General features: G+C 44.8%; 1 protein-coding gene across 1 annotated transcript in view; it reads right to left on the reverse strand.

Moving 5' to 3' along the window:
• Positions 1–3,462: 3,462 nt before the first annotated feature.
• Reg4 (regenerating family member 4) overlaps positions 3,463–11,231 on the reverse strand; it is an 11,339-nt gene continuing 3,570 nt past the window's right edge. The window contains exons 2-5 of the mRNA XM_028785200.1: positions 9,631–9,725; positions 8,276–8,413; positions 6,858–6,963; positions 3,463–3,650 (exon numbers count right to left, since the gene is read on the reverse strand). Coding sequence (XP_028641033.1) covers positions 3,583–3,650; positions 6,858–6,963; positions 8,276–8,413; positions 9,631–9,725 — 407 coding nt within the window. The 3' untranslated portion in view covers positions 3,463–3,582. The remainder of the gene's footprint in view (positions 3,651–6,857; positions 6,964–8,275; positions 8,414–9,630; positions 9,726–11,231) is intronic.

Genomic DNA, 11,231 nt, shown 5'->3' on the forward strand with positions numbered 1-11,231 from the left:
AACTGGGCAGCATAGTAGAACTGGCTTTACTAGTGTGGGTGCAGATGAGCTGCCCCAAAGGCGTGAGAACAGGAGAGATGATCCTGCTCCCTGCCAGCTACAGCATTGTGTGAGCTAGCCTGAGCAGTGCTGGAGAGCATCCTGGGTGTGCAGGTGTGGAAAAGCAGGTGAGCTAACCAGCTCGGCTACCACCCAGGCCCAGAGCCAGGGCTTTGAGTTGGTTTACCCCAAAATCTACCTCATATAGGAATTGCTCGAGCATGTGAAGGGCCCGGTCCTGCAAATCTAAAGCTGCAGGATGTCCATGACACAGGGCAACAAGAGGATATCCGAGAGGAGTCCTGGTGAGGATCCACTGTTGAGGGTGTAACAGAAGCGAAAGACCTTAGACCAGCCCAGCGACTCATTACATCAAACATTTGCAAGTAAAGAAGTGTGGACAAAAGGGTACACCGTGGGACACACTGTGGCACACTACAGCTTCCATGAGGAGATATTTTCTATGCTTTGCTTTGTTGTTGTTTTTAACTTTTGTTCTTTATTTTCTTTTTTGCAGGGAAGTTGCAAGGGCAGAGGGTAGATATGAAAGGGAGGAGAGGTGACTGGCACTGGGGTGCCTGATATGAAACACATAATCAATAAAAAGTTAAAAAATAAAAAGACTCAAATCTGAAGATCTTTTTTCAAGGGATTTATGTTGGTATCCATAGTGAGTTTGAGGATAGGGAAGTGATTAGTTGGCTAGCCTCTCACTTTATTTCTGAGAGGTTAGAAGCACTGCAAGGGTTAAGTGTCTCTCGTATTTTGGTTTTAAAAGTATTTGTAATTTTTAAAAATAAGTCAGATGGGGATGGACAGGGTAGGAATGGGAAACGAAGAATCCTGGTAGAGTTACATCTGGCAGAGTTAAAGCTAAGAATTGCTGACCACAGCATGGTGGGTTTGAGATCCACTCTCAGCGTGTCTTCCCACTCTTCAGAGCGTCCTTTGGATGTTCAGTGGTATGGTTTAAAGGCAAAATATTGCATCTGGTGGCAATAGCTCAGTCATTGAAAGGTCTGCCATACAAATGTAAGAATGTACGTGTACATTACTGAATAGTCCTCAGATCCATGTGCATTCATGTTGGGTGGTGGGGGGAGAAGTATGGCGGTACAAACTTGTGAGAAGGCAGAGACAGATGAATTCCTGGGACATGGTGGCCAGTCAACCTAACTAGCGAGCTACAGAGCCTAGTGAGAGAGCCTGAGCGATGAACACAGGGTTAAGCCCAGCCTGCTCTACACAGGGAGTTCCAGGCCAGACAGGGCTACACAATGAGCCACTGTCTCAAAAACGCAACAAAACAATAACAACTGTCAAGATGGACAGCTCCTGAAGGGTGGTACCCAGAGCTGACTTCTGGCCTCCAAGTTTATGTGCGCATGTGTGTGTCTGAACCTACTCACAAGCACCTGTGTGCACATGAGCACACACACAACAGCACACATACACACAAGGATCAAGAGATTTACCCTTCATGATCTGATTATCTCTCAGATATTAAATCTACCAGCTGGGAACAAGCTCATGTAACACAAGAGCCTTTGATGAGATATATCCTATCAAAACCATAGAACAGAACATCTGGGTCTCACACTCTGTTATGAAAAGCAAGCTTTTTCCAGTGAGCATGAGTTAAGAGTTTGCTTTGCCACATACTCTTGACATGATGCTCTGCCTTGTGACAGACCCAGCAACTGGACCAAGTGACCACAGACCAAAGCCAGGAACCAAATCAAATCTTTCTGCATTTCAAGTTGGTTTTCTTGGGTATTTTTGTCACAGCAACAGAATGCTAGCACACAACATTTCCTTCATCGTTTTGTGTCTGGACCTTCTCTTAGGAGCTAGGCTCATGAACAGAGCTCTCTGAAGACCAAGACTTCTCCTGCTTCTGTCTTCCCACACTCTTTAGAGGCCATTAGATTATAATTTGCCACAGTATTTGAGCAGTTATGACAGCTCATGGGACTTCCATAGAATTAACCAGACCCCATTCTTCACTTTTCACATATCTGAACTTGATCCTCAAATCTCTGAGAAAAGAAGACAGCTAGCCTGGAGAAGAGCATTTGGTCTTGGTACTCAGCATGTATTTCTAGAGATTTGTGAAGTGGCATGCCTATGTGAATTCCTAAGGATTACGAAGTTTTGTATGCATAAGGGCAGGTCAGCTCAGGTCTAGAGTCAACTGTGGACCAGCCTTCCTTCTAACCAATGAGAGCATTTGTCCATGCGGAAGGATGCCCATCATGTGTGCCCAAGGGCATGCTAGTTCCTGGTATTACAGCAATTTCAGGGAGAGTATTTTGCTGTCATTCCTCAAACACTGTCCCAAAATGGTGGTGACTCCCCTCACAGAACTAATTCAAACCCAGTTTAAGAGCTTTTCACATATTTATAGAATATAGTTTTACCAGTTACTGTCTGAATTTTTATTTTTTTCCTCTCTCATTTGCTACCATGGGGAAATAAAGGAATTAGGAGGGAAAGTGGGTCTGGGTTCTTCTCCAGAAACAATAAGGCCTTCTCTTATGTCTGTGACTTCTTAACAGTCTAGGTCTCAGTGCAGCGATGCAGGCTCTGCTGCTCAGGTTCTGTGTGATTCAACTTAGCTCCCATCTCTACCCAGGAATCTCAAGCTTTTACTTCCTGGGCAGTGATCTGTCCAGATCTCTCTTTAGACTGGGTGGTTGGCATTTCAGTGAAAATGGCCTTCTGTATCTGCCTAGCACCTCCTCTGATATCTCACTATTACAGTTTATTTAATGGTGGACAGGTCTCAGTACAGCAATACATTATTAATGATGCTTTTCTCTTTGAGAACAAAAAGAAGGGTTCCATTTGTTACCCCTTTCCTCACTAAGCCTTCCTTCAATTTCCCTTCAGCCAGCCCTCACATGGCTCTGGGTATAAAGGAGCATCCTCAGAACAGGGTAGCAAACTGTGTTCACTGCTTGTACAAGTGACCATCCACCTAATCTGGTGGACATTTCATGGCAAATGGAGGAACAACAAGAAGTAAGGGGATGTATGTGGACGGCAGAGGGAGGTCAGAGGCTATGGAGGCTAAAGGAGACAGAAGTTCACTCATGGTTGTTTCTTGGCTCCAAAATTTTACTGGTCTGACAGAGATGCAGTGGTCAAGAAAGCATTTTTAGCATTTTTTTTAAGACAATGAGAGGGAAGAAGAGTACCAGAAAGGATTGTAGAGTGAACACTGAGACCAGAAGCCATTGTTCCACCACACTAAGCTCTGAGACCAGAAGCCACTGACCTACCATACTCAGCTCTGAGACAGAAAGCTACTGCCTCACCGTGCTAATCTCTGAAACCCGAAGTCACTGTCCCACCATGCTAAACTCTGAGACTGGAAGCCACTGTCCCACCATGCTAATCAGGGCTCGATAGTCAGAGGACTGGAGGCTTCATCAATGTTTGCTGGTGTGTTTACTCTCCGTGATAATGATCAGATCAGCCACCAGGTGAGAGGGAAGTGGGAGGAGTTAGTGCAAGACTGGTAGACGCTTGATTCTTGCTCTATGGCCTGTACTTGCACAGGAAGTGTTGGCGTTTGGCGCATCCATTTTTATTCCAAGTTAAAAATTCTGTAAGAAAATAAACAGACATTTAAACCAATTATCAGAATTATCTGTATGTGGGTTTTGTTTATTTGTTTGTTTGTTTGAGTCCTGGACAAGGGCCAATGGTAGTTATTTCATGTGTTAACATAGGTAGGATATGATACTGTTTAGTCCAGATGTCCAGCAATTGCTAGTTGCCTACCTGTCTAGATGTTGCCCTACAGGTATTTTGTAGATATTGTTGACACTCAAATCAACAGGCATCGAGTAAAGCAGAGCACTCTACATTATGTGCGTGGGTCTCATCTAATATGTCGAAGGCCTTAAGAGAAAGGGTCTCCTAAGCTGGAAAATGCTGTCTCTGATTGCTTTGGACTCAGTCTTTCCACATCAACACTTGCAGTCATCTCCAGTGGCACCCCCACCCAACTCTCCATCCCTCATTTCTTGTTCTCTTGGGATACCTGACTAACACAAACAAGTCTTTTTTCATATAACTGCAGACTGTAGAAGCTCCACTCTGGTACCCCTTAGAAGGAAGCAGCAAAGGCTACCCTGTGTGTGTGGTGTTTAGTTTATAAAGGTTTTTTTTGAAGACTTATTTCTTATTTTTATTTATTTATTTATTTATTTATTTATTTATTTGTGTGTGTGTGTGTGTGTATGCATGCATGCATGCATGTGTGTGGTGTGTATGTGTGTATGTGTGTCAGTATGCACACGTGTGGGTGCCTATGTAGGCCAGAAAAGGGCATCACGTGCCTGGAGCTGGAGTTACAGGAGGTTGTGAACTGCCTCTTGTGGGTGCTGGGTGACTGCTCTACTGACTAGTTTTATGTCACCTAAACAAGTGGCAGCAGTTCTCAACCTGTGGGACTTGAATGACCCTTTCACAGGAGTCACCTAAGACAGCCAGAAAATACAGACATTCACATTACGATTCATAACAGGAGCAAAGTTAGTTATGAAGTGACAACAAAGTGATTTTATGGTTGGAGGGTCACCACAACATGAGGAACCATAGTGAAGGATCGTAGGATTAGGAAAGCTGAGAATCACTGTGGGGGAAGGGGCCTCAATTGAGAAAATGTCTTCATAAGGTTGGTCTGGAACTCAGGCTGATCTGACTTGACATGCTTCTGTGTAGGGTCTTTTGGTACTTCCACTGAATCCAAAAACGTTATGGAAGGACAGCTTCAGGTGACCAGGAGCAGCTTACCCATGGGTGAGTATCTATTCTAATCTCTTACTGCTTGCCTTCCTCCCACAACACCTGAGCGGGAATCTGCTGGGAATGGAGGCTGAAGGCACAGCAAACCCGGGCAGTGAGCTCAGCCTATACACAAAGGCATTGGGAGAATATTAAGAGGGTAGAGATTCTGTTCTCTCCCTGAGGCACAGAGAGGGAAGAAGTCTGTACCAGGTCAGACAGCTCGGTAAGATGAAGATGCTGTATTTCTACAAGGTCACTCAGAATGGAGCTCCAGTCCTTGACCCCAAGCCAGCCTGAACATAACTTTCCTCTTTTGTTCATTCTTTTTTTCTTGCAGCATTGAAGGTTAAGCCCAGGCCCCCACCTATGCTAGCCAAGTACTCTACTGCTGAACTATAGTCCCAGCTCTTGCCTTACTTTTTATTACAAACCAGGGTCTCATTACACTGTCCAGACTAGCTTGAAGTCACTCTGTAAGTCCAGGCTAGCCTTGATGCACCTCCTGCCTCTGCCTTCTAAGCATTGTGATTACAGGCCTATTCGAATATAAATCCCAAAGTGAAATAGTGTGTCACAAAACAGTTAGATTGTGGTGTAGAGTGGAGGAATGACAAAGGGACACAAGGAGCAAAATACTGGGACGTTCTTCCTAAAAAGAAAGGAAACAGGAATGTGTCCTACAACCGAGAACAGAGCTCATGTCTGGCTGTACATCATTATAATTCATCTACAGATTACAGATATAAAATAGCACCAGTGGGGCTTGTAAAGATTTTCCCTTTAAACCTACCCATCACCAGCTTGTCACTAGCCTTGTTTCTTCCTCTGGGGTTTTTACTTAATTACCTAATTTTACGTTCTCCCCCTACCCCCAACCCCATGTGTGTGGCTGACCTTCCAGCATCTCTACCTCCCATCTTCCTGTAGAAGTGCTGGGATTACACACACACACACACACACACACACACACACACAGAGAGAGAGAGAGAGAGAGAGAGAGAGAGAGAGAGAGAGAGAGAGAGAGAGAGAGAGAGAGAGAGAGAACCTTGTCCAGCTTTATGTGGGTTCTGGGTTTCAAACTCAGCTCTTCATGACTGTACATCAAGCACATTACCATGTGCATTCTCCCCAGGTCCCATCTTTGGGTTTCTTTGTGTCTGGAGCCTGTGTTCTGACTGCTGTGAGCCGAAGTGAAACAAGAGGGAAGGAATGGACTAAAAAGATTCAGGCTCCTAATTCTGACAGACTGGCTACAGGCTCCTACAGTGTGGGATTCTGCTGACAGGAAAGGGCTGGAGAGCTTTGTCCACTGAGAAGCCCTGAACCATGAGGATAAGATGGATATAGGGAAACATCTGGTCAATCTCTTTCCCAAAGCTGGATGGGCTAAAAGGCAGATATGGAGTGTCTCATACTAAAGGTCTGAGACTCCCTGGAATGTGTTCTTTTGGAATGTTCTTTAGTTGATCTTTGGAGCTTTGAATCTCTCTTCTAACCCAGTTCCTACTACACTGAAAAACTTAGTGCCCATATTTTCTTTGGTGGTAGGCTTCTCACTGCTTCCTAGGGTAGCTCATTGTGGGTTTGGATAGCGCTAACTATTCACAGTTTCCCTTTAACTTGAGCGGGCAGCCTATTTTTAGTAGCTTGTACCTATCTATGGATTTGCCTGTGTTCTGGCTAACTTGCTTTTCATAGCAGCAGTGTGGGATTTTCTGGCCTAAGAGATTCCCTTCTTCAGCTTTTTGCCTCTGACGGCCTTTGTCAGAGTGTGTCCCCTCATGCGTCTCTCCATTGCTGTTGAAAATTTCCTTCACCGGTATATTGATTCGGCTGAGAATGTGGAAAGGGTACAGAAGAATGAAGGTTGACAGACTGTGTCAGGGTCATTGTCCTGTAGGGCAGTGTTCATGGGTGAAAGGGGGTTGGGAAGGAGGACAAGGTCATCCCATTTGCTCCTAATAGGTTAAAGGATGGAGTTGGAGCTTGGAGAAAGGGAAGGTGTACAGGGAACTTACTATCCTTGGGGTTCATCTCAGCGCAGTGCCCGGCTTCACTCTTTGTCCTGGGACTCCAGGGTCTGTACAGGTTTGCAGACCCATCAATCCACCGCCATAACTGCTTCTGCAACAACAGGAAATGGGAGAATGTGCAGCTCAGCCAGCTCACTGCACACAGCCATGATGCTCCCTCAGCCCAGTGAAAAGGGGTTCCAGGGGGGCAACGTATAGAAATACATGAAGAACCAAAGTCAGGAAAGTCACTCCTGCATTCAATGATGGAGGAGAACATCACTAGTGTTTTAGCATATTTACTTCTGATGGAAATATGGTTATTGATGTACTAAAAAACTGTGCTCTTTAAAATATATATTCATCTTTCATATTGCTGTCTAATCCTTTGTTTAACATAAAGATATACCACAGTCTACCTTAACAATGCAGTTTTGATTGACAACAAAGTAAATAAATACAAAATGAAAAAAAAATTGGCCAGGTGTGGTGGCACATGCCATTAATTCTAGCACCAGGGAGGCAGAAGCAGGAAAATCTCTGTGAGTCTGAGGCCAGCCTGCTCTGTATGGGAAGTTCCAGGTCAGCCAAAGCTACATAATGAGACTCTGTCTCAAAAAGTGGAGGATTTGGAGGATCTGGAGAGACAACTCAGCTGTTCGAGGTACTTGCTGCCTTTACTGAGGGCCTGGGCTTGGTTCCCAGCACCCACATGGCAGCTCTCAACTGTGCTACCCCAGTTCCAGGGTACTGGATGGCTTTTTCTGGCTTCCCCAGGTACCAGGCGCATACATACTTGCAGGCATACACACATACATAGAAAATAAAAATGTAAAAATATTTTAAAGTAAAAATTATGAAAGTCAAATAAATATCATTTAAAGCAAATAAATGAATAACAGGATACACACACACACACACACACACACACACACACACACAACTGTGTGTGTGTGTGTGTATCATGAGCTGAGCTGATGGAGAGGACAAAACAAGGATCCAGAGGAAAGAATTAAGAACAACGAAAAAGTGGCAGAGTCTAAGGGAAAGGTCAGCTGAAAGTGTTCCTCTTTAATCAAGACCTAATGGCAGTAAATTAATCTGAACCTTCTAGAATATCAGCTTGTATGCTTTCTCTCTTCTCTCTCTCTCTCTCTCGAGAGAGAACTTTAGAAAATTGGTAATTTTGTGTCTGAATGACCCAGAATGACCATAATTAAAAGCTCCATAAACTGGAGCTATCTCATTGTTTCTTCCACTGAGGGCAAGAATGGGGTCCCTGGCCTTCAGCTTGGCTTTTTTTGGAGCTGCTTGGCTGAGGGGCAACTTCTTGTGTCCTGCTTGTAGGCCAGGAGGCTACTTCTCATGAATAGGTTATCATCCTGGGCTTCCCAAGAGGCTCTGTCAGCCCAACCTGGGGTTACCTTCTGTGGGTCATGCAGGCCAATCCACACAGGCAGGTTTCTCTGATAACCAGTTATATACTTTGATATGACGATGGCTTCCTGTTGATTCAAGACAGTTGCCAGATGGGATCCATTTCCATATGACTGACACTCCAGCTGCAAGGAGAGGTCCCATTAATGATGCCATGAGCGTACAGCTCTCTCCTTGGAGGAGGCCAAGCAGGATGGAGCTATCCCCCAACTCCAGAAACTGGGATCTAAAGCCCACAGGTGATTTCTGCCACTATAGAAGACAGGAGGCCACAATGTTGGCTCTCAGAAGAAAAGGCAGCTCGCAGAAGATTTAGGGCCAAACGGTCCCAGTGACCTTCACAAATCACTTCATCTCTCTGAAGCACACTCTCCTTATAACTACAGAATCCGGTGTTTCTCGATCTCCTTCTAGTCTTCCTGCTCTCTCCTCTGGTTCTCTCTGTCCCCCTGCCCCAGTTATTCTGGACCCCACTCAATAAGACATTTTGTTCCTTGGATTATCTCCGCTACTTCTCTTGACCTACTCAAAGGGAGATCATTTTTGCCTAAACTTTGATGACATTTTCTGCTTTGATGTCACAACCACACATCCTCTCACACGTCTCTTGATTGTTGAGGGAAAGCATCCCTATGTAGACAAGGCTGGCCCCAAAGGACTCATGATCACCCTGCCTCAGCTCCCAAGTGCTAGGATTGTAGGCATGATCCCAATCCCAGGCCCTGTCCTCTCACAATTCTGGAGGTCATAGAACACAGCTGGATAACTCATTAGCCGTCACCGGGTGGGTCCTTCATCCTTGTTTTGAGTCACAGACAGAAATCTTGAGACTGCTAGGGGCTGGATCATGTCACATTGTATCTATATGTATCAATCAGTCACAATTGTGATATGCCACATTGTATCCATATGCATCAATCAGTCACAAACTAGAGAGACAACAATATCAATCCTTCACTTACTTGGACTGGATATTTGGATATATCTTAGCATAGTTGGAAAGAATAAAATTGAGGCGTGTGTGGGTTGAGTCAAGTGAGGTCACCTCTTTTTTCTATTTCTTTGCATTTCACCTGGTACCCTGGAGACTTGTTTCAGATGTTTGCACATCACTCTCTCTGGCAAGTCTCACAGGGGAATTCAGTTATTCTTTGTGTAAGAACCTCACCTTTTTCTACTCCTTGGATCTGCTTATTTATAGCTTTCTGGAAGTCATGGCTATTCCCTACTCACCATGAGGCTTCTCCTGAACACCCAGGAAAAACTCTTATATGTAAGTTAAATAATCTGGGGTTCTAGGTAGCCCCTTTCTCTAAATAAACCAATAGCCCAAACTTCTTACCTCAGCATGAGACCAGTTTCCTAGCTTCCGGAAGTACCCATAGCAGTGGGACCCATAGTAAAACCATCCAGAAGCACAGCTGGGTCTCAAGATATCTGTACAGAAACAAGAGGCAGTTACAGACTGTGATGCCAAAAACATGTCAGTGCCCTGATGAGACAGTTTTTAGATCTAGAACACCTTGAATAAAGGGAAGAGTCTCTTTCGGAAGGACCCTGCTGAGCTGCTTAAGCGTGTGCTGTGTAGAGCTAAGGATCTAGGTAAACTGATGGAAGAGTGCTGGCCTTGCATGCATAAAGCCCTGGGTTTGATTCCTAACACTGCTCATGTCTGCCAGCTTAACTCAGATTATGAAGAAGAATAATCAGGAATTGAAAGCCATCCTTGGCCACACTGTGAGTTTGAGGACAGCCTGGGCTACATGAGATTCTCAAAGCATACACACACAAAAGGGTGGGCAGAGACAGAGAGAAACAGAGAGACAGAGATAGAGACAGGGAGAGAGAGATAGAGACATGGAGAGAGAAAGAGAGAGAGAGACAGAGACAGAGAGAGACAGAGAGAGAGACAGAGAGAGACAGAGATAATACAAAATAAAACCAAAACCTTTATTAAAAAACCCAAATATCTTTGTAGCTCAGCTGTCAAAGAAGGAATTAAGGAAGTCTTATAGCCATTAGAGTTTTGACTTTGTCTGCTCTGAGGCACACAATGCTCACCAACGGCTGCCCTCTCACTAGGTCAGTATGTGTAACTGCAGTGGACACACTCAAGCAGCTGGTAGAACAACACAGCTGGGCTTTGTTGAGTAGACAGAGACATAAACTGGGAGTTGGGGGCATTATTAGGAGAAAAAGCCATTTTGGAAGGGGGAGGGATAGACGACAAGTTAGAAGAATGTGATCATGGGTGGGTTGTGCACCAATAGTGAAGAGAGGGACTTTTTATATTTTAGAGAAAAGAAGTGGACTAGGCAGAGGCATGGGGGCAGGAATGTGTCAGGTGTGTGCAGAAATAGCAAGCCCTTAAGTTTGCCTTGAGTATAAGGGATCTGTAAGACAAGCATGGCCAACAGGAACGAGAGAGGCTTTGTGGTAAAGGAGGCTGTGCTCAGAAAGGCTCCAGTTTCTTACCAGTCATCTGGCAAATGACTCTGCCACTGGAGTTGGAAATTGATAAAGAAGAGCCAAGGAGAAGTGAAGAGGGGCTGATGGCCAAGGGGCGACCAGGCTGGCAGTCTGAGCCTTGTGACAACGTGGCTGCACACCTACACTCTAGCCCAGTGCAAAGGTCTTCCACAGTGACGTGCAAACTAGAGCCGTTTAAGTGTGTTGATTGTTTCCCAGTCAGATGACTGTGGCACTGTTTACTGCAGAACACCCTTTGCTCTGTTCCATCTGCTCCCTTTAAATCTCCAGCGCCTTCACACTGATGTCACATAGACTCCCTGTTCCTTAGTGTTGTCTCTCCTCTACCTATCTATCCATCTATCTATCTATTCTATCTATCTATCTATCTATCTATCTATCTATCTATCTATCTATCTATCTATCCATCCATCCATCTATTCTATCTATCTATCTATCTATCTATCTATCTAT

This window comes from Grammomys surdaster, unplaced genomic scaffold (assembly GCF_004785775.1).
Source record: "Grammomys surdaster isolate TR1022 unplaced genomic scaffold, NIH_TR_1.0 125156, whole genome shotgun sequence".
In the NCBI taxonomy this organism is placed as follows: Eukaryota; Metazoa; Chordata; class Mammalia; order Rodentia; family Muridae; genus Grammomys; species Grammomys surdaster.